The sequence below is a fragment of the Amaranthus tricolor genome, chromosome 17, assembly GCF_026212465.1.
Source record: "Amaranthus tricolor cultivar Red isolate AtriRed21 chromosome 17, ASM2621246v1, whole genome shotgun sequence".
Classification (NCBI taxonomy): domain Eukaryota; kingdom Viridiplantae; phylum Streptophyta; class Magnoliopsida; order Caryophyllales; family Amaranthaceae; genus Amaranthus; species Amaranthus tricolor.
This window is the reverse complement of record NC_080063.1, coordinates 19,099,982-19,127,874: the sequence shown is the minus strand read 5'-3', so window position 1 is coordinate 19,127,874 and position 27,893 is coordinate 19,099,982. Positions and strand designations below refer to the sequence as shown.

At 34.3% G+C, this 27,893-nt stretch overlaps 7 protein-coding genes across 8 annotated transcripts; all 7 read left to right on the top strand.

The window, feature by feature from the left end:
- Window positions 1-321: 321 nt before the first annotated feature.
- On the top strand, window positions 322-6,192 carry LOC130803665 (uncharacterized). The gene is made up of 5 exons (XM_057667867.1): window positions 322-510; window positions 2,503-3,404; window positions 4,056-4,256; window positions 5,104-5,299; window positions 5,816-6,192. Exons 2-5 carry the CDS (start codon window positions 2,547-2,549, stop codon window positions 5,992-5,994), a joined length of 1,434 nt encoding a protein of 477 aa, XP_057523850.1. The 5' UTR covers window positions 322-510; window positions 2,503-2,546; the 3' UTR covers window positions 5,995-6,192.
- Window positions 6,193-6,547: 355 nt separating this feature from the next.
- LOC130803666 (protein PAM68, chloroplastic) lies at window positions 6,548-7,658 on the top strand. The gene has a single exon (XM_057667868.1). The coding sequence runs from the start codon at window positions 6,763-6,765 to the stop codon at window positions 7,369-7,371; it is 609 nt and encodes a 202-aa protein (XP_057523851.1). The 5' UTR covers window positions 6,548-6,762; the 3' UTR covers window positions 7,372-7,658.
- A 238-nt stretch (window positions 7,659-7,896) lies between these two features.
- On the top strand, window positions 7,897-10,491 carry LOC130803664 (receptor-like kinase TMK4). The gene is made up of 2 exons (XM_057667866.1): window positions 7,897-9,326; window positions 9,755-10,491. The coding sequence occupies exons 1-2, from the start codon at window positions 8,603-8,605 to the stop codon at window positions 10,489-10,491; spliced, it is 1,461 nt and encodes a 486-aa protein (XP_057523849.1). The 5' UTR covers window positions 7,897-8,602.
- A 12-nt stretch (window positions 10,492-10,503) lies between these two features.
- LOC130803663 (receptor-like kinase TMK4) lies at window positions 10,504-12,183 on the top strand. Its single transcript, XM_057667865.1, has one exon. It carries the CDS (start codon window positions 10,504-10,506, stop codon window positions 12,181-12,183), a length of 1,680 nt encoding a protein of 559 aa, XP_057523848.1.
- Window positions 12,184-14,049: 1,866 nt separating this feature from the next.
- Window positions 14,050-17,334, top strand: LOC130804272 (LEAF RUST 10 DISEASE-RESISTANCE LOCUS RECEPTOR-LIKE PROTEIN KINASE-like 2.4). Of its 2 annotated transcripts, none has more exons than XM_057668658.1 (3): window positions 14,050-14,874; window positions 15,734-15,784; window positions 15,889-17,334. In XM_057668658.1, exons 1-3 carry the CDS (start codon window positions 14,109-14,111, stop codon window positions 17,118-17,120), a joined length of 2,049 nt encoding a protein of 682 aa, XP_057524641.1. In that variant the 5' UTR covers window positions 14,050-14,108; the 3' UTR covers window positions 17,121-17,334. The 2 variants fall into 2 exon arrangements, with proteins under 2 accessions (XP_057524641.1, XP_057524642.1); XM_057668659.1 differs by having other exon boundaries at window positions 14,603-14,874; window positions 15,724-15,784.
- A 5,104-nt stretch (window positions 17,335-22,438) lies between these two features.
- LOC130804124 (uncharacterized) lies at window positions 22,439-23,964 on the top strand. The gene has a single exon (XM_057668455.1). The coding sequence runs from the start codon at window positions 22,469-22,471 to the stop codon at window positions 23,855-23,857; it is 1,389 nt and encodes a 462-aa protein (XP_057524438.1). The 5' UTR covers window positions 22,439-22,468; the 3' UTR covers window positions 23,858-23,964.
- A 1,596-nt stretch (window positions 23,965-25,560) lies between these two features.
- On the top strand, window positions 25,561-27,243 carry LOC130804115 (uncharacterized). The gene has a single exon (XM_057668446.1). It carries the CDS (start codon window positions 25,938-25,940, stop codon window positions 26,433-26,435), a length of 498 nt encoding a protein of 165 aa, XP_057524429.1. The 5' UTR covers window positions 25,561-25,937; the 3' UTR covers window positions 26,436-27,243.
- Window positions 27,244-27,893: the final 650 nt, after the last annotated feature.

Below are 27,893 nucleotides of genomic sequence, written 5' to 3'. Positions count from 1 at the left end.
AAAGATTTTAAACTAATTTAGCAAATTAATTATTATAAAATTAAAATATTCGAATTAAAAATTATTTTGTGTTAGAAATAAAAAATTTAAAGTCCTTTAAATAAGTATATACATAAAAATCTTAAATATTATTTTCCTTTAAAATTAATTTTATGTACATTTGGTCTCATCCGATCTAACCCAGATTTTTTCAGGTTTAGACTGGACCGGACCGAAAACCCGGAATGATGAATGAGTAAGACGTATGATATCGAGGCTAAATTTGCATAGTCACACATTAATATTTTATAATTTTAATTTTCATTATAGTAATAGTTTTATAATCATCCAATTATTTCTTGAAATTAATTTGACTCAAGTAATTTGATAGCAAGTAGTTAAAGGAACCTCTTTCGTCCGTTTTATGCCAAACCCAATCTCCTTTCTTTCGTCTTCGCAATTCTCTGGTTAGTTATTTAGGGTTTGTGTACCGAAGAATTCGCCGAGTACAATCTATAAGTTTTCGATTTGGTAAGTTTTACTCGCCCTATTATTATTTTCTTGAATTCGATAATTTGAGGTTTCGTAGAATTTCAATTTTAGGGTTTACTGACTTTTTCCAGAATTCAATCTTAATTCATCCATGTTTGAATTGTTGAAGCCTCAAATTTTAATTACTAGAATCTGACACTAGAATTTCTCAATGTTCATCACATTTGGTAATCATACTACCTATTTTACATCTCAATTAGTGTTTGTAAGGTTTTCTTGGTATCAATTGTTTCATTTTTATTGCAATGTTGACTCTTTATTCTTATGAGCATAAAGATCTGAGTTTTACTGGGAAATTGATTGGAATTATTCAAAGGTGTTGTTTTCTGTATCCATTTAAAGGATTGATTGATGATACTCATCTGTCTCGGAACACAATTCATATATTATTTCGATTACTTGATTAAAGGTGAACTTTCATTAAATAGAAATAGCTTGTGGGTTGTGTATGGAACGTACGAACGTTGTTTTTCGTTGCTACCGCTTGGTACTCCATCTACTTAGTTTGTGGGATACTGTTCTTTTTTTTTTTTTTCAATTTTAGTAATGTGTTTGCCATGGAAAACTTTGTACACTTGTTTATATAAGAATATGTACGATCTTGTATGGTAAAATGAATAGAATGTCTTCATTGACGTGCCTTTGTAAATAGCTGCAAGTTATGTGAAGAATAGCAGCAAGTTATGTGAGGAAAGCAGGAAGTACAGATGTATTACTACATGTTAGCTCTTTAAGGATCTCATTTCTAAGTTTTTGAAATTGCATTATGATAGGTGAGAACTACTGCGTACTAGCACATTTTAGAGCTTTCAACTATTTTACTTAAATTTGGATACTTCTGTTGGTCTTGGGTACATGTGCTAGCGTCAAATTTGGATATTTAATAAGAAAATTCATTTCTAGTCATTAAGGAACACATGGACTTTCAAAGTGTGATACTCATGATAGAGTGTCGAGGATTTGACACGGGCTTTTGTGATGAAAGGAGGAGGCCGTCAGCCGTGTTACATATGATGTTAATTTTATGGATTAACTTTTAACGGGCTTGTTTGGCAAATGGTTGGAAGATAGAGCTTGTTGGCTGATTGACTAGCTGAAAGTATTGACTGGTAAGCTGTTCAAGCCAATTGTTAGAGAGATGTTTGGTAAAAACATTTTCCGGTGTCGACTGTTTATTAGAGAGAATGTAGACTAATAGCCAATAGCTACAAACCAATATAAAAACATTATTAGTAGCTTTTTGATTATAGCTTAAAAGCCATTTGTCAAATATTTTTGTGACTGTTTGACCAACCAAAAAGTCAAAAATCAACCAAAAAGAAAGTTAATTGCCACCTCCCAATAATTGTCTTTTATTGGAGTAAAGAGCAATGGTGGGAGGATACAAATTCTCTCGCAATCGAATTGTAGTTGATTATTACTCAATCGAGTGTGTTAGCTGCTTCTTGAATCTTATAGGCTTGTCTTGTCTGACATTGGGGGTGAAAGGTTGGGCTTAATGAACTCTGCTTGACTATCCTGGGAAGGAGTTCTCATTCATAACTAATTTCCTGTCGGAAATTTCATGTCAAAACTTTTCAAAAAATAATTTCTCAAGGAGCATTTCTTGTTGGTTTCCAATCTAATGTTCCCCACGTCTTACTTTAATAAGAAACCTGAAGATGAGAATCTTGAACCACGTGTTTGAGTATTTTTTCTTTTCTTGCATGTATCAAGGTTTGATTTTCACCGCCCACAGAAAGTATTAATTCTCTCTACCCTTTGCCTATAGAGATTCTCCGGTCCATGCTCGAATCGAAAAAAGGAACTCTCTATTTGGAGCTTGATGTGTAGTGTTGTTATTAATACTTTTCTCCTTTTGTTTTGTGCTTCATCCCTTATGTCTTCTTTCTTTGTTTTGATTCTTTCGAATCCAGACATGCAATCTCATCTGATTTGTATGCCTTTTTTGGATGTCTCTTTGCTTTGCAGCACTAAATTGCATATCTAATCAACATTGTTATGTTGCATAGCCTATGGCTATGTCCGGCCAAAGTGTTTCATACTCTTCACTGAGTAATATGGGTAGGGAGGAGAAAAAGGTTCACTATGTTGATGATGATGATTATGTCGATTCTGCATGGACTATGACAGAATCTGAAGCCCATTCTGCAGTAGCACATACCTTAAAGGGTGCTTTATATCCGTACATAGGTGGTTCCAAAGATTATAATGATGTGGATTACGATTCTGGCGATGAGCCTTCAAATTTTACACATTTTAATAAGCCTCCAGATGTTAATCTGAAGAATGTGTTGGCTGGGATATTTGCTATTTTAACTGGACAGAATAAGAGTGGAAGTTATGGTCAACAGATTTCCCCTTCAAATGTTTCGTTTTTGGGCTCTGGAAAGAATGGGGATACTGTTTTGAATTCATCAGTTTATATACCTAGTGCTCCACCACTTCTCGGTGCCAATGCGGTCAATTATAGTGATTTCAAAGATGTTTTAGAAGCTGAACCTCCTGAGTGGCTGCCAGATAGCTACACTACAGTTTGCATGCAGTGTACTGCTCCTTTTACTGCACTTACTCGTGGCCGTCATCACTGTCGATTTTGTGGGGGGATATTTTGTCGAGTATGCACAAAAGGGAGGTGTTTGCTTCCAGTTAAGTTTAGGGAGCGAAATCCACAGAGAGTTTGTGATTCCTGCTATGACAGGCTGGATCCTTTACAAGGGATACTCATTAGCTCCATCAGCAACGCTGTACAGGCAGCAAAACATGATGTGTTGGATTGGACATGTACAAGAGGTTGGTTGAATCTTCCTGTTGGTCTATCCATGGAGCATGAGATCTACAAAGCTTCTATCTCACTGAGGAGTTATGTGCAGGTAAATTATGTGCTTAAATTTCTTAAATTTTCTATATTTACCTCTCAGATGGATCTTAATGCTGTTACTAATGTTTGGTGAAGTGTATTGCCTATATTTTCGTTAATGTTATCTGATATTCTTCGATGAATTTGCATCATTACTACTGTTATTATTGGTGTTATTATTATCATGTTGTGTACATAGACTACTAATAGTTGAAAGGATATGTTCTCTGATTTAATTTGATCATGTAGGAACAAGGCTGTATTCATAGAGACCATTCAAAACCCAGTTATTTTTGTTTTTACTCAGATGTTTTGCTGTCAAATTTACCTCTGATTACCTGAAGAATATGCATATAACCGATGATGGAAGTCATTTGAAAAGACTTTTTTTGGGGAGGGGGGTTGGGTTGATTAATCAAATAACGACTGGTTAGATTTGTGAACATTCTGGTTTTTCTATGTTTGGAACACTAATTGTTGCAACTCCAATATGGTGTCTGTTTGTAAAACCTCGTAATGCCTTCGGCCTTGTGCTCTTCTAAGGTCTAACAAATAATTGTTGTCATTTAAATGCCTAACTGGCTTTGCTTTTTCTCTTCACTTAACACTAGTTAAATGTGGTCTTGAGTAAATTCTATACTTTTACTCACACAGAGCTTTGCAGGTTGCAAGGTTGAATCCTGAGAGATGTATTCCTTCAGCTATTCTTAAAGGAGCTAAAGGTCTTGCTATTTTGACTGTTGCCAAAGTTGGTGCAGTGATTGCGTATAAGATGGGTACTGGTCTAGTTGTCGCTCGGAGGATGGATGGAACATGGTCTGCTCCATCTGCAATTGCTTCAGTTGGCCTGGGATGGGGAGCTCAGGTAGGAATAGTTGCTGTAATTGAATTGTCCAATTAATATTTGTAATATTTTGTATGCTATCAAGGGTCAATCACAAATAACATTTCTGTTTTTATGAGGGTAAGGTTGCGTGCATCTGATCCCCAAATAACACCTCAATAGAAGCCGAAGTGGGAGCCACTTAATGGTATTGGGGTTATGGAATGTATTTTAGTGTTTGTAGTACTAAGACTTAAATGATATCTGTTGGGAACTGCTTGATGTTTGTCTTCATGTATGTTTTGACTGCTGACATCTTTGTGAAGCTGAATAAATTGATGAGTATATTTGAGATTGTATTTCTTAAAAAATCCTAGCTGTTTGATTTTAAAACCTGGAATTGTTGTCTTATGCCTTGTTTCGAGTCTTGTATTGAATGCCTAATATTGTATTGATTGTGTTTTGACCACCGTGTAACACCTGTATCTTTTGTTTAGTTTTTGATGTTGATTTCATGCTACACTGGAAAAATTATTAGCTTCAACGCTGCTAAAAACTACCTTGAGCTGACTTAATAGACGTTTTCCTTTATTATCTTTTTTACTTGCTGCCTATTTTAAGGGTTGTATCCTAGCTCTTCTGAATGTGAGAAATTGATTGCACAAATTGGTGTTATATGGTGTCCATTTTTACTTTTGTGTCGCTAAACAGTTGTTTTAAAATGACAATGTTGTGTAAAATTTTGTAAGGTTTCTGAGGTTGGTGCAATATCTTGTGAGAAAGACCAGTTATTATTGATGCTTTTGGAGTTTTTGGTTGGTAGTATATTTTGAAAATTGTATGTTCTTGATAGCTTTTTATGATGGTGATATATTTATTTGGCCAATAGATTGGTGGTGAGCTCACAGATTTCGTGATTGTGCTTCATGATTACAAAGCTGTGAAGACATTCTGTAGTCGCATGCACTTTTCTCTTGGGGCTGGCTGCAGTGCTGCTGCTGGTCCTGTTGGAAGAGTGCTTGAAGCAGATCTTCGTGCTGGGGATAGAGGGTCTGGCATGTGCTACACTTATAGTTGTAGCAAAGGTATGCTTTATCTGTGCCTTCAACTTTTCATGTCTACGCAAATATTCTTCCATAAGTTCCCCTAGCAGTGATCCATGATGCATTTTGGATGTCATTGAGAACTTATGATTCGAAGGCCCTGTTATCTTCACTTATGTTTTGCTGAATTGATCTGATTTTAACGGATATTTTACTGACAAAAAATGAACATTCTATTCTGATTTTCTGATTCACTGTTTTTCTATGCTTTTAGTTGATCAATTTCTATCATTTTCCCACTAGTAATAAAGCCTATCATCTAGGAGACAAGATTGTCTTAGTCAGAAAACAATTATCACTTTTCAGAAAAAAGTTTTGGGTTCGTTCTCACCTAGTCTCCCTTCCCTTAGCCTATCTAGCAATCAAAAAAAGCCTATCATCTAGGCACTCCACTCTTGGCTTTTGGATCTAGTGGATCTAGTCTTGCTTTCAGAAGGCCACTTTGAGAGCTTTTTCACCTTCTTGCTTGACAATGTCCACTTTAATTCAATATCGCAGGGGCTTTCGTTGGCGTATCGTTGGAAGGGAATATAGTCTCAACAAGGACAGACACGAATCTTCGCTTCTATGGCGATCCTTATCTTACATCAGCTGATCTTTTGCTCGGGACTGTGGATAGACCAAAAGCTGCTGAGCCCTTGTATGTCGCTCTTGAAGACCTTTACTCCCAAATTTAGTTTAGGCCTGTTGCAAGCAATTTATGTTCGTCTCACGTTCATGCATAAGATGGTGTTTTTTCTAGTGTATAATTTGTATATATCTTTTATAGATTTATTTTTCCATCTAAATAATGTCCTACGGTTTCTCAAACAGTAAATTTATCTTATAGACATTTTAATATTTTAAAATTAAATGTAAATGACTTTATTGGTTCATCCCTTTCCAATATATACCGGTGATTCAGATTTATTATAACGATGATATTCATATTACATTATTATTACTCTTGGTAGGCAAAGGATAAGATGTATGCACCTTTACTTCGGTAATAACAAACTTCGGTAATAACAAAGAAGTTTACGATTGTTTTTTGATTATAAAAATTATCTGCTACTTCATGAAAAAAGACATTTTTAGAGAATTGTGAACGGTGAAAATTTTTTTTTTTTAAATTCTTATAATAGGAGTTTATATCGTACCACTAATAAAAAGAATGATAAATTGACTTAATAGTTAAATAATGAGTATGACTAGACTAAAATCAAATATATTGTCAAGATAGCATTGTAGAAATTTTTTTTATATCATATCCAAAATTCGTTTTCGAGCATCCAAATGTACCCCTCCGGTCATAAGCCCATAACTATATAATGCCAATGAGCATTTCAAAGAGTATAGGGGCATTTGAGTAAACTGAACCTGGTTCATCAATTAGGATAAGATTTGTTCTCTCATTCACCACCCATTTTAACAGAAGTTCACAAAGGAAAAGGAGCTCCATAACAATGGAGTCTTGCTCTTTCCAAAGAGCTCCCACATTAATCTGCCCAAATACATCAAAACCCAACACAAAACCCACTTCAAAACTCCCATTTTATACCTCAAATATCCATCAAAATCTCCTCTTTCTGTCCTCAAAACCCACCCATCTTAATGCAACTCTAAGAAATCCAAACCCAAAAGGGTTTGGTGCCCCCCAAAAAAAGAGCAAAAAAAGCAAGAACCTTAAAAACTACAACAATGAAGAAGAAGATGAAGATGATGATTATGAAGAAGAAGAGGAAGAACAAGGAATAATTCCAGAGATAGTGACAAACAGAATGATGAATAGAATGGCATTTTCTGTTGGGATACCTTTGTTTATAGGATTAGCATTTTTTCCCTTTTTCTATTACTTGAAAGTTGGATTGAAAATTGATGTTCCAACTTGGGTACCTTTCATTGTATCCTTTATCTTCTTTGGGACTGCCCTTTTAGGGGTTAGTTATGGGATTGTGTCCTCTAGTTGGGATCCCATGAGGGAAGGTTCTTTTTTAGGTTGGCAAGAGGCTCAAAAGAATTGGCCTGTTTTTTGGCAATCTCTTCGTGGTGGTGGTGGTTCTTCCAAGAAGTAAACCTACTAATTAGTAGGTGTACATTCGGATATCGTCAGATTTTTGAATCGTTTCAATTTTACATAATACGTATGAGTTGATATACTAATACAATTTCATTATTATGCTACGGTTCAATTTTGACCGTGTGGAACACCTCTACCAATTAGTAATTTACCAATTCATGTTTAGTTGATAAAACTTGTTTACTTGGAATGGCCATGTTCTTTTTGTTGTAAATGAAATAGGTATTCCTTCGCTTTTGGTTCATTATATTGGAATCTATGAGAAATTTATAATTTTGAAAACTTTTTGGTTCTCTGTAATAGGAGCAATTACACTATAGATTCTAGTGCTAGGATGGACAAAATGTCAAAAGTCAACCGTACTCGATTTTATAATTATACTTGAATTGGGGCGAGAAGTTGGAGACTAGGGCTTGAAAAGTTGGAGTTTTAGCGAACGTTTTCTCTCTTTTGTCCCATATTAAGTGCGATTTTTGAAAGTAATAAAAATTAAGATAACATTATTTATGTAATATTTCTTGCCACACGTGTAAATTTATTACCATGGAAGTTATTATGATATTCAATGTACTTCATCCAAAACTTGTAGAAGAATGTGCTATGTCTATTCTATAAACTCCGTGCATTGGAAACAATGTTTGGCGCAAGATAAGATGTCAAAGACCAAACAATTAGTCCGCTCTTGCATGTAGGAGATTATCCTTACCTTGGAATAATAAAAACTATTATTAAGCTATTATTCAAGTCTTACTCTAACGAACAAAATGGACAGGCTTTGGCCAACCTGATTAGTCTTAATCATACACCATTGAGATTGAAACCAAACAATCTTCATATAATTCTAAACTAAATTTATGAAATAAAATGGAAGCAGTCACATAAAAATTTTCCCCAACATGTAAACTGATCATCACATCATGTGCACATCTTATTTATATGATGTTGTAGATTATATTTCACATCTATGGTTTGATTCTTGTATCCAAGTGCGAGTGAAACAGACTACACCAGTTACCATAGTCCTCAAGTAACAACTAATAGGCTTACAAAGTTCATTGCATTCCTTGATCTAGTCAACAATAAACAGCTAATACTAAGAGGCTTATCAAGATATACTTTTCTATATGCAAAGAAAAGACAAAAAAAAATAAGGTTGAACTTGAACATTTCCTCCTTATCATGTGGAGCTCTGAATACAGGTTAGCATCAGAATTCATAAGTCAAAAATGGGTGTTCTTAGCCTTTTGACATCACTCACTTTCATGTTTCTGTTTGCTCGGAAATCCATCGAAGCCCAAACACAACCGTCGTTCAAGTGCACGACTGACAATGCTACATGTGAGGCCTTAGTAGGATATGTGTCTCGTAACACTACTACACTTGCCCATATCCGGTCATTATTCCAGGTAAAAGACCTGAGTTCTCTTTTAGGAGTCAACCTTCTCCCTCCTTCGACGCCTGAAAACTTCACCGTCTATAACAATCAGACAGTCAAGATTCCTTTCCCTTGCCGGTGCATAAATGGCGCTGGGATCTCTGACAGAGTCCCCATATACACTGTTGAAAAGGGGGATACTTTGTACAATATAGCAAATAAGATTTTCTCTGGTTTGGTGACTCAAAATGGGGTTTATTCTGGATCAGTGACCTATGAGCAGATTCAGAATGCAAATCACATCGAAAATGGAAACTTGATCTTGGTGGACGAGAAGCTGTGGATTCCGTTACCCTGCAGCTGTGATGAAGTCGAGGGGCAGAAGGTTGTGCATTACGCACACGTGATGGCACCAAAGAGCACCCTGAATCAAGTTGCAGCCGAGTTTGGAACCACAAGCGAAACTTTAATCAGCTTGAACAATATTACTGATCCTACAACGATACTAGCTGGGCAGATCATTGATGTCCCTCTTAAAGGTCCAGTTCTGCAGAACCTTGCTACCCCTTCTGAAGGTACGTTCTTTCATTCGTTTTCATTTGCAATTTATTCTTGAGTCGAGGATCTTACTAGCCGCAACCTCCTTATCTCTTTTGATAAAGGTACAGTCTGCCTTCCAACCTTCCCCGGCCCTTGATCATAACTTCCATGAGCGGGATATACAGGGGATGTAGGATGATGGTGATGATGATTTCCACCAAGATTGTTACATGTAAAGATAAAAGCTCATAGATTAATGAAGATCAACTAACAACTATTTTAAGATTTTATTTAATTTGCAAAGCTCAATACAAGGCATATGATAGAGTATATAATATATTATGGAGCTCCAGGCATCAGCTTAAACATTTGGTCGAGCTGATACAACATATGTTTGTATGGTATCAACATGATACCTTTTCTTATTGCTTCTCTTATATTCTTATTACTTTCTCAACATCAGCTGATGGAGCAGTAATGAAGAAAATGGCTGGCACGCTGAATCAAGTATCGGGTTGGTCAGGCTCCAACTTCTGCATCTGGTCTGGGGTTGTTTGCACGTACAATGGGTTCGTGAGATCTATTAGCATACCATCCCAAAACATATCTGGAAGCCTTCCGGACGATCTCAGTTCTCTTTCTCAGCTAACAACGATCTCCCTCCAAAACAACCGCCTCTCGGGTTCTATCCCATCTTTTGCCAACCTTAAACTACTCCAAGAAATACACCTCGACTCCAACAATTTCTCGTCTGTTCCTCATGGAGCATTTTCTGGCCTTAATCGCCTTCAAATTCTTTCCATAGACGACAACCCACATCTCAATCCATGGACTTTCCCTGCAGAGTTGTCTGACTCTACAATTTTGGTAGAATTTTATGCTAAAAATACCAATCTCATTGGAAGCATACCGGATGTTTTTGATTTCCTGAAAAGTTTGCAAACCCTGAGACTGTCGAATAACAATCTGACAGGACTGATACCAAATTCCCTTCAAAAAACCAAGATGGAGAATCTGTGGCTGGAAAATCAATATATAGGTCTCTCTGGCCCGCTTGATGCACTTGCCGGAATGAGCTTCTTAAAACAAGTTTGGCTACAGGGAAACAAGTTTACCGGCCCGATTCCTGACCTTTCTAATAGCACCGGCCTTTCTGTTCTACAACTGCAAAACAACTTATTGACTGGAGTCGTCCCATAATCCTTGATATCGATGCCTCGATTACTCAATATATCATTGCAGAACAACAAGCTTCAAGGTCCGTTTCCAGTTTTCCCAGAAAGCGTGTTGGTATCCCTCGGGACAAACAACTTATTCTGCAAGAATGTTCCAGGAGATTGCAATCCTCAAGTCATGACATTGTTAAAGGTTGCTGGAGCATTAGATTATCCATTGAAACTTGCTGAGGCATGGCAGGGTAACAATGCGTGCAGCAAATGGCCGTTTGTGACTTGCGATGCGTCTGGGAACATCATTAAAGTTAATCTATCCAAGCAGGGATTTACGGGTACCATTTCGCCTGCTTTCGCAAACTTGACGTTTTTGAACGAGTTGTACTTGAACGATAACAACTTGACGGGTACTATACCCGAAACTTTAACAACCTTGAAACGGCTCAAACAACTGAATGTATCCAACAATGATCTGTCGGGTGAAGTGCCAAATTTTAAGTCCTCCGTGACTGTTCTTGTAGCGGGGAACAAAAACATTGGACGCAGCAACAACAGCACTACCACCCCTGCAGACGAAAGACACAAATCTTTGACAAAAACTGCTAAGATACTGTTAGTAACCTTGATTCCTACGATTTTAATGGCTGCGTTATGGTTTTTTGTATATGCATATAAGAGAAAATGGTGGTTAGAACACGACGAGGATGCAGAACAATGGAACTTGCACGTAGAACTTGATTCTCCGCTGACGTTCAAATACAATAACTTAAAAATGGCAACCAACAACTTTGATGACAACAGGAAACTCGGTGGAGGTGGCTTTGGTACTGTTTACGAAGGAAAATTAGATGATGGAACACGCATTGCTGTTAAGCGTCTGGATCACGTTGGACAAGGAAGGAAGGAATTTTTGACAGAAGTTCAGACAATAGGAAGTATACACCATGTAAACTTGGTGAAACTGGTTGGGTTTTGTGCAGAAAAAGTCCAAAGACTTCTAGTGTATGAGTACATGAGCAAAGGATCACTAGACAAATGGGTTTTTAACTCCGATTCGAAACATGCCCTTACTTGGGTAACTAGAAGAAAAATCATTCTGCACATTGCTAAGGGACTTGCTTATTTGCATGAAGATTGTCAAAAGAGAATAGCCCATCTCGATGTAAAACCCCAAAATGTGCTTTTAGACGAAGAATATAACGCAAAGTTATCTGATTTTGGCCTAGCGAAGCTAATCGATAGAGACCAAAGTCATGTAATGACTCAAATGAGGGGAACTCGCGGGTATCTTGCGCCCGAATTTTTAGGCAGGAAGATCATGGAAAAAGTCGATGTGTACAGCTACGGAGTTCTAGTGATGGAAGTTGTGTTTGGTAGGAAGAATTTGGATTACAGTCGGCCTGACGAGAGTAAGACACTGATTCAGATGGTTAAAATGAACGTTGAAGCAAATGAATTTTCGGGTTTACTCGATGAATGTGGTGAGGATGTGCAACAATATGCTGAGGAAATAAAGAAAACCTTAATTTTGGGTGTGTCATGTTTGCATAGTGAACCAGAAAAGAGGCCATCTATGTCAACAGTGGTTAAAGTTTTAGAGGGTGCATCTATTTCAGAGGCTGTAAATCAGTACTCCTTGACAGTTATGACAGTTGATGGAACTTTAACTAATGAAGATGCAACTCAACTTTCTCCATCGATTTTATCAGGACCCAGATAAGGAGGGGTGAGTAGAAGTGCGATGGGCCCAAAATATGATGCAAATAAATTTTTACCGTAAAAAAAAAAAAAAAAAAAAAAAAAAAAAAAAAAAAAAAAACCTAATTCTATATAATTGATGTAATTGTTTTTATGAACGAAATAATGTGTTTCTCAATTCATATATAAGAGGCTCCTTATCTACTTCTTACTTGGTGTCCCTAATAAGCCTAAAACACACTCCAAATGAAGGATAAAACACAATATTTAACAGCTCTAAGTTGTACAAAAGCTAGGTGTAGTAGGTAGTTTAATACAATTCAATTATGCTTAACATACTTTGTCATTTGTCATTACTCATTACTAATAACTTCAATTAATGTTTAATTTATTCTTATGAGAGACTAATAAATTTCAATTTTAAACTCTGATAAACTTAGTAAAAACGTTATTATTATTTTTAGACATAGCCCTTTTTATAATACCTCATTAAAATCTATAATTTATTATAAAATTTATATTTATCCACTAAAAAATATGACCTCACCTACAATACCCCACTAAATATATCCATTTACACGCACCCAACTAACAATCTCGTAGGAACAAAGAGCATCCAAGTACATGGTATATTTCTTTAACATTGGCGATAATATTAAAATAATAATAAATCTATAATTTAATGGAGTTACCGATCCAAAATCGATTTAATAGGTCTAATCGAGTGCAACAGTTCAAACAAGAACAATTAAACTAAGGAGCAACTTTCAGTTGCGGCATCAATTTCTAGTTGTTTGGTCATGTCGTTCAAAGTTGGACTAACTCATTTTGCTTCTCCATTTATTTATTTACGAATAAATCATAAACAAGAAAATATTGAATGAATTCTCAACATCACATTAATTAACAAATTAATATCCCATCTCATAGGTTTTGCTATATTATTTATTTTGGTATGTCCAATAAAATTTACTGTATATTTATTTTTAGTCATAGTTCACCCTCTTCTTTAAAATCTTATCCACATAATTAATTTATTTTTTCATCTCATCTACTCATTTTTATTTTTCTATAGAGCATCATTTATTTTCTTTTTCCTTGGTATTCTCACAAAAGAAAAGGTGTGAAATTCTGTATATATAATTGGTAAACCATTTACAATATATAAAACATCACATAAGAAAATTATGAATTAATCTAGTGATTAAAAATTTTTCTATTCACTCTTTATTTTTTAACGGTACTGATTGAGTTCAACTTTTCTGATCCCAATAAAAAAAACCTTATTATATTATGATTCTTGTCCATTAGCACATGTACAATACTTTTGTTATAGAAAATTACATTGAGTGTATGCTTTCACTCATCCCTAAGTCAAACGGATTATATATATATATATATATATATATATATATATATATATATATAAAAGTTAAATTGTTTCATATTATTTGCTACATTATAAGGCAATACACTATCTATTTATTATTCTTTATTTGTGATTAGTTTTTAATTTATAAGTTAAAACATATTGAAGTTTGATCTTGTTTGATTCGTCCCAATACAAGATATTTTTATTAAATTTTTATAATTTTTTTATTATGTATAATTAAAGGTATTAAGGATTGAATTAGCGTATTAGACTGCGCGAAAAGTCAAAAAATACAAATATGTTACGAAAAGAAATATACATTTAAAATAGGGAGTTCAATTGGATAGAGTTTCAATAACCCCCCACTAATAGACTTTTTGATAGAGGAAAGCAAAAATATGAAAACAATTAATTCTAATAACCAAATTCCAAATTTTCCATATCAATAAACTAAATTAAACCCCACTAATTGACAAGTTGATATTGACCATAAAACCCACCATTCATATAATCACATATCCTTCATTCCAATCCATCATACATCAAATCCCCAAAAAAAATCCTCAAAAATCATAATGGAGGCAAACATGTTAGTTTCATCTTCATATCTCATAATTTTCCTTACACTACTCAATCATCTTCCTACATACCATTCCCATTTAAGCAAAGAACACAAAACTTGTAGTCAAACATTCAATTGTGGGTCCCTAACCAACATTACCTACCCTTTCTATGGCTTAAACAGACCATCATATTGTGGACACCCTGGTTTTGAGCTTCAAAATTGCAACCAAACAAATGCCCATATCATTATGAACTCCCAAAATTTTACCCTTATAAGCATAAATTACACATCTTCAACTGTTAATATAGCTAGACAAGACTTTAAAGCAAATTCAGGGTGTCCAAATTCATTAACCAACATTAGTATTGACTTCTCTTTGTTTCAATACACCGAAATGAATGCAAATCTTACCTTGTTTTATGGAAATTGTGCAAGATTATGTAATCTTACGACATTTTCGACGTTTGATTGTCCTATGAGTCCTGTAAATATACCAGTTTGTTGGTTGACAAAGAATGTGATGATGAAGAAAAATATTACACAAGGGTCTTGTTCTAGCCATCTTTTTCTTCCTATTCATATGGAAGATAATTTGGGTATGGATAAAAGGGGAGCATACTTTCCTGCAGTTGCTTGGAATGGTTTTGAGCTTAAATGGAGTGCAAATAATGGGTTGTGTAAGGATTGTCTTAGATCAGGAGGACAGTGTGGGCATGACCCAAGTTCTAATAAGTTTTTTTGCTTTTGTAATGATGAATCTAAGTGCCCTTTTCCTGGTATGATCATTTATTCTTTAATTTACTAACTAGGTGTATTTGATTGTGAGTCTGTTTGACAAATGGTTGTGTTGGAAATATTTCAAATGTGAGACAAGATTTCACATCGATAAAATAGTGGGTTGTGGACTTATATATATATTGGGTGGGCTAATCCTCCTACTATCATATGGTTTTAGGAAACTATAAACCTCACTAAGTGTATGTGCAAGTCAACGCTCTTGATCCGTGGGTTACCCGTGGGCCACGGTGAGATTATGTGATGAATTGTCACGGCCTAATAGGTTATTGGTGGGATTTGTTGATTCATTTGTTTTATGCGGGTGTTATGGAGATATTTGGTAAAAATTAGTTGTTGGTTATTTGTTTGTTACTGTTGACTGTTTATTAGAGAAAATTGCAATAGTAAATAAAATGCTTTTTAAAATAGCTTTAGGGTTTTGGTTTAAAGTCAGTTTTTTGGCTTTCTTAAAGCCGTTTATCAAGCATTTTTTGGCTGTTTGAAAGCAAAAAAGCCAAAAGTAGAAAGCTAACAAAAAACAATGAAAAAGTCATTTATAAAACACACCATGTATAAGTTATTGAGCGGTGTGAAGAAGAGGCTTAGCTCAGTTGGGACTGGCCTCTAGTCTTTAGGATAATGTTTGTGAACAATGCTAATGTCTCAAAATTCTGAAGGTCTTTGGCCTACATGAAAACTATCTAATGTCTTCAACTTGGGGGCAGCCTGGCCGATTCAGTCAAAGAACCGGCTCAACCAAAAGCTTGAGCTGATGGTAGTAGCCCTACGATATCTTATATACTCTATCGGAGCCAAATTGGTTGCTCTAATGCACTAATGTGACCTAGTCAAAAACAGGTTCCACACCAAACAAGCACAGCCTATCCAAGTCTGAAATCGCGCTTATAGGTAACATACCTTTCGTTTTCTCACCCTGTCATCCGATTTTGCGTTTTGTGCTTACATATCCAAGTCCATAAGACCATAAACTTGTGTGCTTGATGTCCTTGCAGCATCTTTACCTGCTGTCACAGGATGCATATTGATCAGCATATGCTTCTACTTAACACGAAAATGGTCGACAAACGAGGATTCGCAGCACAAAACGAAACCAGATGTTGAGGCATTCTTAAGGAACCATGGAACAGTTGGGCTACAAAGATACACGTACTCTGATCTAAAGAAAATAACCAATTCTTTTAGAGAAAAGTTAGGTGGAGGAGCATATGGTGCAGTATACAAAGGGAAAGTGCAGCATACAGGACATCTTGTAGCAGTAAAAATACTTAAAAAGGCACAAGGAAATGCAGAGGATTTTATCAATGAGGTTGCAAGTATAGGTAAAACTAACCATGTTAATGTGGTTACACTTTTAGGGTTTTGTTATGAAGGGCAAAATAGAGCTCTTGTGTATGACTTTATGGTTAATGGGTCGCTTGAGAAGTACTTGTATGGAAGAGATCATCATCATTTGTTATCTTGGGAAGACTTGTTCAAAATTGCGGTAGGAATTGCTAGAGGACTCGAGTACTTGCATCGAGGTTGTAACACTAGAATCCTTCATTTCGACATCAAACCGCATAATATTCTCCTAGATGAAAATTTTTGTCCAAAGATTTCGGATTTTGGGCTTGCAAAGTTATGCCCTCAAAAGGAGAGCTTAGTTTCGATATCTGAGGCTAGGGGAACTGTTGGGTACATTGCTCCTGAGGTGTTTTTGAGGAGTTTTGGTGGTGTTTCTTATAAGTCGGATGTTTATAGTTACGGAATGTTGGTTTTGGAAATGGTTGGGTGTAGAAGAAATATTGATATTGAAGGTACTGAAAGGAGTAGTGAGAAATATTTTCCGCAATGGATATATGAACAACTTGAATCTAGAGTTGAATTTGGTGATGATCAAGAGGAGGATGAGAGGTTGAGCTATGAAGATAGGGAGATTCAAAAGAAGATGATTTTAGTTAGCTTAGCTTGTGTGAAAACCAACCCATCGAGTCGGCCTGAGATGAGTAAAGTAGTAGATATGCTTCAAGGACGTGTTGATTCGTTACAACTTCCTCGTATCACCTCGTTAGCCCCCACTTCATCACTTATTAACTCGTCTTTGGTTGCCTCATCCTCCTCGACTACTCCCTCTTCGGTTCCCCTTTCGTCCTCATTCGTTGGCTCCCCGTCAGATGCTGGCTCGCTAGGTTCACAACCAGGGTCATTACGTACTTTTAATGTAACACATACTCCTACACTATGAAACTATATAGTTTCAAAACCTAGAAGTATTTCATAATTAGAGTTTTTATGAAGCTATTTAATTTTAAATTTTTTTTATCCAAGTATGTAGAGGTGTTAAGTTAATTATTTAAATTGATGATTGTACTTCAATCAATTCAAATCAGGTCGTATTTAATGTGGCCAATGGTATGATTTAGTTTCAAAATATTCAATATACATGTTATTTGAAAATACTTTTATTATTTGATTATTTCACACACTATTTGATTCAAACTTGAGGATATAAATAGAACTCCTAACACTAATTAAAGTTCTCATCACACACACAAATAAGTCAAAGAAGATGAAAAGTCAAATATTCATAGTCTAGAATAGGCAAATTATAATATTTACTCCTTGGAAAGCCACCAAATTAATCAAAGTATACAATAATAATCTCAAAGAAACCGATGGAGCACCTAGAAAAGTGTTTTAAGGCATCGGAATTTTATATTTCCATAGTTGTTGGTAGTGCCGAATCATATGTCACTTGGTCAATGTTCTCTGTTTTCATGTTATTAAAAAAATACTTTGTCAATGTAATGTTCTTTTTGTATGTTATAAAAATGATCTATAACACAATACAATCATTTTTTTAATGGATAGACCGAATAAAGGGAAGTTAACAGCGAAATCAACTTTAAATTTTTTCTGGAGAAAATTATACATGTTCTAATAAGACAAAATTTGATTTTCAAGATATTGAAATAAGTCTTAAAATTATAATAACATGTCTTTTTTTATAACAAATCATATGGCATGTTTTAGCCATCCAAATCCATCACAAATTCACAAGTCTAAAAATTTATGAGATCTAAATCCACGATTCTCGCATAATAGAGTCTATATCTCAACATGTTTTAAGCCAATGTAGGTTAGAGAATTTCTATTGCAAGGGTCAGACATTGTATCGATTTTGTAGGTGGTATGAATTAAACTCTTATTACAAGGATAAAGAAAAAGCTATCAGACTAACCTAAAATTCGTAGATTATCATAATCATCATCATCCTACCTAGTATATCCCGCTCATTGAAAACTAAGGCCAGGGTCTGGGGAGGGAAAGACGGTGGCAACTCATACCCATAAAGGAGAGCGCGGCCAAAGGAGTCCCCCGGCTCGAGGAAGATAAAGAGACGTGATTACACTTAAAAGATGACTTAACGGTCTATAAAAAAGTAGAACCACTACAAAAGAAAACAAAGAGCTAATCGTGAGGAAACGATAAAAGTAGGAGGTTAAGGACACTAAAAGGTAAACTAAGAGGACATCAGTAATCTAAAACATGGATTTGATGTCTCCAACTGATCCTATTTCTAGTCAGGTCCGCAGAGAGGTTTAACTCATACAAGTCAACTCTTATTTAATCATCCCAAATAACCTAAAATTCTTAAATGATACGATAAAATAGTGTTTTCATTCACACCATGTCCTTGATGGAGAAAGATAAACAATAGTCTACATTTGTTTAATTTGGTTTGGTTTTGTATCAAATTCCAAAGTAGACAACAAATCAGCAACCAGCCGAATTTGGTAATAGTGTAGTTGGTGGGCTCCTAGTCTTAGATTCAACAATATTGCATTCAACTCATTTAATTTCTCAGCCTGTTTATTGCGAGGCTCCTTGGGCCAAATTTATAAGACTTCCAAGTCGGGTTGGGCTTGCCTTAACACTGAGGGCGTAACCATTTTTCACGTGAATTTTAAAAATTTTAAAAAATTTTTAAAATTATTTTTAAAAATGCAATAAGTCTTGTATAAAACTGTTTTACCATGAGATGGATCTATATAATCAATTTATTTCTCTAGTAATTTAAGAGTACAAGTTATTACTTCAAGATTATAATTAATCACTTTAAGACTATAAAAAGTGATCATTTCAAAATTATAGATGATGACTTCAAGGTTATAAATGGTCTATGTGAGATTGTAAGTGATTAATTTAAATTTATAAGTAATCAATTTATAAGTAATCACTTTAAAGTTATAAATAATTGTTTTAAGACTATAAAAAATGATAATATAAAATTGTAAGTAATCATTTTAAGATAATTAACCACTTTAAGATTGTAAGTCATCATTTTAAAGTTTTAATTAAATGATTACTTTAAAATTATAAGTGGACGTTGGATTAACCAAATTGAAATGGTCACAGTGAGACTGTGTCATTTGAAAATTTGTCTAAAAAGTATGCATCGGCTGAAACCTTTCCAAAATAATCATCTCTTCATTTGAGTAAAAAAAGGTACTAACACTGTCCCTCTATGTATGTTGCTTCTAAGTGGCTATAATTTTTGCTTAGGTGTTCGTTTGGAGCATATAATATATCATTAAAAAACTCTTATAATCTTTATTTTCAACAGCATCAGTCTTACAGCATTTGAATATTATGTCCAAAGTTATAATCAAAAGTCCAAAACAACAAATTCATGTTAGATTTTGTCTTAAAACCTTTAGATGTTTGAGTCTTTTAGCTCTATTTTTTTATCTAACTTTTAACTTAGTGTTTTTATGTCTTTATTAACTCGTACTTTTTCATAGAAAACGCTGATGATTCTTAATTGGCAAACAAGTGAGTGGGAACACTAAGCTAGAAATTAAAACACTTACTTTCAAAATTGTTACAAGGTGCTTAAAATTGGTTTTAGGGAAAAAAAAAAAAAAAAAAAAAAGGTGAGAATGTTGAGCTCTCTCAATCTAGGAGGGAAATAGGTGAGGATTTAAGTGGTGACCTTTTTCTTTATATAACACACAAATCTATGCATAAAATTTTCTAAATTGTTGATTAGACCAAATATATACTACTTTATACTTTTAATTCTTTTGATGTACGATCTTCTTTTATTCTTTTTGACACATTGAATATTCAAAAAAAAAAAAAAAAAAAGAGCTTTAATCTTCTATTTGAATGAATCTAAATTTTAGTGGAAATTTGGAACAAAAGCTGCAAAGACATCTACTGTCCATTTAGGATTATTTCTCACAAATTTACAATTATTTGAATAATTATTTGTTGGGGTCTAGACTAGACTATAGAGTGACTATAGGCAAAGACAAGTTTCAACACATCTTTTTACTGTAACATCTTTATTCACTTCAATATATTTCCATTCACTTTTTTAGTTTCAAGTTAGCTCAGATCAATTTAGTTTAATTCAATTCGTTAGAGCACCAACATTGTTGAGGACTACTCTCCTTTTAGCTCCCTTATCTTGTACTTATCTTGATGAATAACAATGTAAAAATAAGTTTGAGGATCCTGTTAGAAAAAGGAATTGGGTATTCCTTTCCATGGAAAGGAGAAGGCTCCTCGGCCCACGAGCACAAGTTGTACAAGAAGCCAAAAAAAATACTGAAAAGAGGAAAGAAACAGTGCAATGGATAACATATTTTTGAAGTTCATGGCTTTGCAACGGTAATATTGCTTTTGTTGAGCAAGGAAATGACGCCACTTGTCAGATTATGGGTGGGTGGGTATTTTTATATGTCTAAAAAATGAAAAACTACCATAATTTGTAAACGGTAATACATTTGGAAAAACTGAAAACACCAACGGTCATAAAATTTTTTTCCCTATAAAATGAGTATAAGTTTTCCATATTTTCACATACTTTCATTTTCAGTTAATACTCTTAAACACATAAATTATTCTAATCTCCATATTTTCAAGTTTATTTTTCTCCATTTTACTTCCAATTTCTTAGAGTCTTCAATATGGATCGTAATAATTCTAATTACGGCCATAACCCGAATTTTCCTAACAATTCAAACTTTCAATTTAACCAATCTAATCCTCCTGTTGACCCTAATATGTTGAATAATCCTCAAATTCAAGCTGCATTTTTTCAATGGTGTAGTAGTCAACCAAGACCAACAAATTTCAATAATATTCCACCAATGCAACCAAATTTTCCTCAAAATTCCCAATCATATCAACAATCTTTTGGTAATACCCCTTTTTTCCCTATATCAGAACATTTAACTCAAAATATGAATCAATCTCCAGGTGGAGTTTGTAGTAGCAATGCTACTCCAATTGAGTTAAGTGGTGAACATGTTGAAGAATTAGCAGGAGCACAACATCTTGAAGAGATTGACGATGATGAAGTCGAAATTGTTCCGAAAGTGCAACTCAATAATACATCTGCACAAAGGAAAAACCAAGCGTGGACTATCGCCGAAGACAATGCTCTTGTATCAGCCTATATAAATGCGGGAGGCGATGTGGAGAGGGGAACGAAGACCAAGAGAAGTGGGTTATGGGCAGAAATTCACAACCAGTACGAAAAGGCTAGAGCTGAAAATCTCAATGAGATTAAGGTAAGAAACGTTAAATCTTTGCAAAATCGATGGGATCAAATAAACTTACATGTTAGTAAATGGGTTGACGCCTACGGTTATCACTTTCGAACTAAGGGTAGTGGTGAATCTGAGCAAAATTTGGAGAGATTCGCTCATATAGATTACAAAGCAACTAATAATAAGATGTTTTGTTATTTGCATTGTTTTGCAATTCTGAGGAATTACCCCAAGTGGGATCCCTCCTTGTCCAAAGTTCAGTCTGATATGTTACCGGGTGGTCAAGCATCTACAGATAGTGGGGGGAGCGGTAAAAGATCCCAACCCGATTCGCAGTGTGAGGTTGGCACACAGTGTGAGGTTGGCAGAAGGGCTAAAAGACCTTCTGGCATAAAACAGACAAAGATGAAAGGTAAAGCATCAAGTACTTCGTCAAGTGTAAATCTTGATTCTTTAAATACAAATTTTAATGAAATGGGAGATAAATTGGGTGATCTGGGAGAGCGACTACTTGAGCAGATGAAGGAACGAGATGAAGAACAGAAGGCCCGAGTGGAAGAAAAGAAAAGGCAGAAGGAGGAGGCCATGAAGTTCAGAATGTCGGAAAGGTTAATGCTGAAGCCCGTTCTTGATGACAAGGAATTAGCAATGTATAACAAACTGAGAGACGAATTTAGTAGTAGGTTTTCGCTTTAATTTCATTTTAGTTTTTGCAATGTTTGTATTTTAATTTAAGGGTATTGTAAGGTACGCAAGTTATTTTCCTTTTTTTGAATTGTTTCTGCTACTAGTAATGTTGTTGTACGTATATGCATTAGTCAAAAAACTAACCGTACAAAATTATGCATGCATTGGTCAAACTCATCACCATACAATCCTTATCTTACCCATATCTTATGTGCACCAATTATGTTTCAACAAAATCTTATCTTCTGACGAACATTATCCTATTTTTGTCTATTTAAGGTATATGATTTCCATCTTCTTGTATCACAAACAAACACACCAAAATAAAAACACCAAATGCAATATGAGCTTAGATTCAATCTCTTCAAGTTCTTCAAGCTCTTCCTCCTCAAGTATAACTGATGAAATTTATGATCACATGGTCATGAATTATATAAATGAGAGTCAACGTTTACTTGCGATGCAAAAGTCGGTGCTTGTAGCTGTTAACAATTCAGTACAACATGATAATCAAAAACGTCCAAGAAAACGAAGGGAAACTGTGCCTAGAAATCGTGAAGCGGCTCACGACAATCTAGTTGCAGATTACTTTAGTAATCAACCGGTATACAATGATACCGTATTTCGAAGGAGGTTTCGTATGAGGAAACCCTTGTTCCTTCGGATTGTGGACACATTAAGCGCAAGTAATCGCTATTTCCAACAACGTCCCGATGCTACCATGCGTCTTGGTGCTTCACCCCTTCAAAAATGCACCGCGGCTATACGTATGTTAGCTTATGGTTGTTCAGCTGATCAAGTAGATGAATATCTAAAGCTTAGTGAAAGTACTGCTAGAGAATGTCTTTCACAATTTGTCGATGGAGTTATTGCTCAATTTGCAACTGAGTACCTCCGCAAGCCAACACCGGAAGATATGCAGCGTCTACTAAGAGAAGGGGAGGCTAGAAACTTCCCCGGCATGCTTGGCAGCATTGATTGCATGCATTGGGTATGGAAAAATTGTCCAGCTGGATGGAATGGAATGTATCAAGGCCGATCTAAAACGGCCACTGTTATCTTGGAAGCGGTTGCATCTAGGGATTTATGGATTTGGCACGCCTTCTTTGGGACTCCTGGGTCGTGCAATGATATTAATGTACTACAACGTTCTCCGGTGTTTGATGATATAATAAGTAATCGTGCTCCACAAGTTCTGTTCACAGTTAATGGAAACACTTACACAAAAGGATACTATCTCACCGATGGCATTTATCCAAAGTGGTCGACATTTATAGATGCGGTTACGACCCCTCAAACAGCTAAGGATACGTTATTTACTGAACGTCAAGAGAGTGCGAGAAAGGATGTTGAACGTGCTTTTGGTGTGTTACAAGCTCGTTTCGCAATAATCAGGAAGCCTGCTTTGGCATGGACTGTAGATCTGTTGTGGAAAATTATGATGACTTGCATCATCATCCACAACATGATTGTTGAAGACGAGCGTGATACTTATTTAAATTATAAAGATCCACTCGAGTTTGCCGATGAACAGCCTGAGAATATGCCGTGGTCGTCCTCAACTAGGAATGCAACAACATTCACCGTCACTCCCGGACATTATGATCCAGATTATTTCGGTACATTGATAGCTTCGAGAGGGGAGATTCGTGATAGAAATGTCCATATGGCTTTGAAGAACGACTTGATCGAGCATTTATGGGCACAATCTAGGAGGTCGGATGAAAATTAAACATTTTAGTAATTTTTAAAGTTATGTTTGTTATTTTTTCTTTGCGTGTTATTTTAATCAACGTAAGTCATGTTTTTTTTATTCTTGTCGTTTAATCATTGTATTTCATGTTGTTAATCAATGAATTTTATGTTTTAGAATTCGTCTCGTTTAATTAATGTGTCTAATTAATAGAATGATCTACATATTAATTGTTATTAACAACATGTACACCAATAATAATAATAATTAAGTTTATTAATTCCCCTCAAAAAAAAAATATATGTAATTTGAAAAGGGAATAAATGGTGGGGAATATGTAAGTAGGAGAGAGAAAGTGGGAAAGGATACTCATAGATGTTGGGAAATTTTGAGGGAAAGGATAAGTAAAAGGATGGAGATAGTGGGAAGTGATGTGGAGGAAAGAGAAAATGATGTGTCAAGTGTAGGAAAGGAGAGAGAAAATGGGAAAGGATATATATACTAGGTTGCACTAAAACAGACACGGACACGGACACGGACACGACACGAGTACGGGAAAACGCCAACTTAAAAATGGCGGACACGGGGACACGAAAATGGTAATATAATAAATATATCAAATTAAAGATAATTTTACAATCTTTCATTTGATATATGTAAATAAACACTTTAAAAACATAAAACACACATAAAATGCAAATAAGTACCAAATAAACAACATGAGTATTTAAAAATAGTCATACAAACCAAATCAAAGAAAACCAAATAAATAGCTAAATTTAAGATTTAAAAATCAAGATTAACAAATAACACATTAACAATTTAACATTAACAAATAACAATTAACAAATATTCAAAGAGAATATACAAAAAAATCATAAACAACATTTCAACTTTTCAAAATTCAAATTACAAACACATGAACAATTTAACATTAACAAATAACAATTAACAAATATTCAAAGAGGATATACAAAAAAATCAAAAACAACATTTCAACTTTTCAAAATTCAAATTACAAACACTAAGATTAAGAATTTAAGATTAACAAATAACACATTAACAATTTAACCTTAACAAATAGCAATTAACAAATATTCAAAGAGGATATACAAAAAAATCAAGAACAACATTTCAACTTTTATTTTTATTTTTTTTTTCAAAAAAACGTGTCCTTGACTGCTTGTCGTGTCCATGCCGTGTCCGCGTGTCCGAAAAAATATTAAAATATTGGACACTTCATTTGGCGTGTCGGACACGGATTTTCGCGTGTCCGTCGCGTGTCCGTGTCCGACACGTGTCCGACACGGGACACGCCAGTTTAGAGAAGTGTCCGTGTATTCTAGTATATATATCCTCATGAATGATGGTGCTCTTATAAACTTATAAGTAAATTCACACTCACATATTCATCCTCAAAGCAATCTAAAAACCGAAAAAATCAATTCGACCTAATTCAATCCAACTCGTTAAAATTTTTTTTATTATACTTTCTCTGTTCTGAAATACTTGCTAATTACGATTATTGGAACTATTTATCGTTCCCGCTTATTTTATATATTGCAACTAATGTATAAAAAAATATAGTCAAGTGGAATCTTATTTGAATCGTTTAATAGCATAATTTCATAATATTAACTTTTTATAATTTTTATATATGCATATTTCAATATATAAATTATCAAAAGAATATATTAAATTGCGTAAAAGTCAAATATAACGAATATAATAAAACGGTCGAAGTAATACACTAACTTTTACATTTGAGGAAAAAAAATCAATGAGGTGGAATCTAAAATTTAATAAAAACAAAAGAACGAAGAACAAATTACAAGATAAATGAATAGCACCTCCCAAAAATATTCTAAAGCAAACCCTCCTAATTAGTAATTAGTAGTTACCCTTACTTTAGTACTTACAATTTTAGTGTCACTTTACTTTCCCATTTCCCAATTTCATCTCATCATCTTCTTCTCTACCTCACCCTTTTAAACCAATCAATCCTCTCTCTCTCTTTCTTCTCTAATCTACAAATTCACCCAATTTTTTGTCACATTCTTCTATCTCGTAAACCCCAAAAATTCACACAGTAAAAAAAAAAAAATTAATTATTTACAAAATGTCACTGCAGAAATTCAAGCTATTAGCTACACAATGTGCAGTTATCGGAAGCCCAGCTCGAAGCCCAACAACAAGCCCAGTAATCCACATCCGCCGTCGTAAAACCCTCCGAATGCTTCTCGGTGGTAAAGGAAACGGCAGCGTTTTTAATCGCCGATTTATTTATCCAAGTCGCCGAGTTGAATCGCTTGATCGTCAAAAAATCGGCTCCGAAAAATCGGTTATTGAAAAGGAAAATATTGGCGCGAGGCTCAAGTTGAAGGATCTTTTTGTGTCTTCTTCAACACCTACGAAGGTTCTAGAAGAAGAAGGACAAGATAATAGATTGTTACTCTCAGATTCTTCAGGTTCTGTCGGCGGTGAAGGCGGTGGCGTGGTGGCGCGCCGAGTGAATGGTGGCGGAGTGAGGCCGTTTTCGGCGACGTTGAGGCAGAGATTGTTGATGAGGAGAATGTGGAGACCTGTACTTGTAGGGATACCTGAACATTCTCCTTAATAGGGCGAAATTGAAGGGAATTGAGTAATAATCAGGTTTTTGATATAGACATAGTTTGTTTAATTTTGTATTAATTAGATATTGATGATGATAACGATCACTAGTTCTTTTTTGGGAATTTGGTTGATGAGTATGATATGTAAATAAATAAAATAAAATGGATTTTAATTATATAAGCGAAAAATCGGTGTTCTTCGGTTACTTTTCTTTTTATTTTGCGATTCGCTCAAAATAAATCTAAAATAGTCCAAAACCGACCATAATTTTCATTTTTTGATTCATGATTCGCAAAGAGAGTAATAAATTATATGACTGGAAAAACTAAGTGAGAATTAAATTTTGATACTTTACTTAAAAAATGGTACTTGCTCTATTATACTCCACTTTACAACTAAAAGATGAAATAATATGAGTGATGAATGAAATCAGTAAAATATATTAGGTGATACGTATATTAGATGAATAGTCTTTTATAAAAATATAGTAAAAATTTTAAAATGTACGTTACAAAAAATGAGCAAATCAAATAAAATTTTAAACGACTATTTTTTTTTTTACTAATACTACTTATATAGTTACATTATCCAAAGCGACATTAAAAATAAATAATGAATTCTATAGTAATATACATTTAAAAATTAAAGTGTGTGGCCTCATCAAAGTAGAGAGTATTCTCATTCTATGTCAAAAAGAACAAATAGTTCAAACAATCTTAATATTAAAATCAAAAAAACAAAAATAGATAGTAAAAGGTTGCATTTAAAAGTAAATAATAATAAGTTGAAAATTAGCCTCAAGCCTAAAAATAGCCTAAAGAGACAAACATTTAAAGCTGGTAATTTAACATTTGAAGAATTTAAAAGTTCATATATTTGAATAAATAAGTACATAGTTTCCTTTATAAAAAAATTACTATAATTTTCTCCAAATTAATCCAATATAAAAATGTAAAAGTACTAGGAGTAATATTATTGAATATAAATCTTTTATTCTCCAAAAAATATTATTGAAATAAATTTGTCTCACATTAGAATTTTGAACTTAAATAATTTAGGTATTTGTTGTTTTGTATTTGGAGAAGTGTGATTTTTTTTTAAGGATTATAAAATATAATTTCAAATATTTTTAAGGAAAGGGACTAATAATGAAAACAATTTTGTTGAGTTCCATGTTACATGCAATGCAAGGGGCAAAAGGTGCTTAAACTAGTGAGCATTTTAATGATAAAGACAAGTGATTGGGCCAAAAAGATTGTCCACCACGTCAGTGCTCACTCTTAGAGTCTTAGTTCTATCAATCACCTCACTACACTCTTTTTGAAAAGAATAAATGAAAATAACTCTAATTTAAAGTTAAAATCTCTTTAAATTAGAGCAAATGCTTTTTTTTTTAAAAAAAATAGATATTTAATAATTAATGAAAATAAAATTAAATCGTACATACGGACAAAATTAAATT

Coding starts and splice junctions, on each gene's coding strand:
- LOC130803663 (XM_057667865.1), top strand. CDS start 10,504: ATGCCTCGATTACTCAATATATCATTGCAGAACAACAAGCTTCAAGGT.
- LOC130803666 (XM_057667868.1), top strand. CDS start 6,763: ATGGAGTCTTGCTCTTTCCAAAGAGCTCCCACATTAATCTGCCCAAAT.
- LOC130803665 (XM_057667867.1), top strand. CDS start 2,547: ATGGCTATGTCCGGCCAAAGTGTTTCATACTCTTCACTGAGTAATATG. Junction 4,257..5,103: donor GCCTGGGATGGGGAGCTCAG/GTAGGAATAGTT, acceptor TTTGGCCAATAG/ATTGGTGGTGAGCTCACAGA. Junction 5,300..5,815: donor CACTTATAGTTGTAGCAAAG/GTATGCTTTATC, acceptor TCAATATCGCAG/GGGCTTTCGTTGGCGTATCG.
- LOC130804124 (XM_057668455.1), top strand. CDS start 22,469: ATGAGCTTAGATTCAATCTCTTCAAGTTCTTCAAGCTCTTCCTCCTCA.
- LOC130804115 (XM_057668446.1), top strand. CDS start 25,938: ATGTCACTGCAGAAATTCAAGCTATTAGCTACACAATGTGCAGTTATC.
- LOC130803664 (XM_057667866.1), top strand. CDS start 8,603: ATGGGTGTTCTTAGCCTTTTGACATCACTCACTTTCATGTTTCTGTTT. Junction 9,327..9,754: donor CCTTGCTACCCCTTCTGAAG/GTACGTTCTTTC, acceptor TCTCAACATCAG/CTGATGGAGCAGTAATGAAG.
- LOC130804272 (XM_057668658.1), top strand. CDS start 14,109: ATGGAGGCAAACATGTTAGTTTCATCTTCATATCTCATAATTTTCCTT. Junction 14,875..15,733: donor ATCTAAGTGCCCTTTTCCTG/GTATGATCATTT, acceptor AGTCAAAAACAG/GTTCCACACCAAACAAGCAC. Junction 15,785..15,888: donor GTCTGAAATCGCGCTTATAG/GTAACATACCTT, acceptor ATGTCCTTGCAG/CATCTTTACCTGCTGTCACA.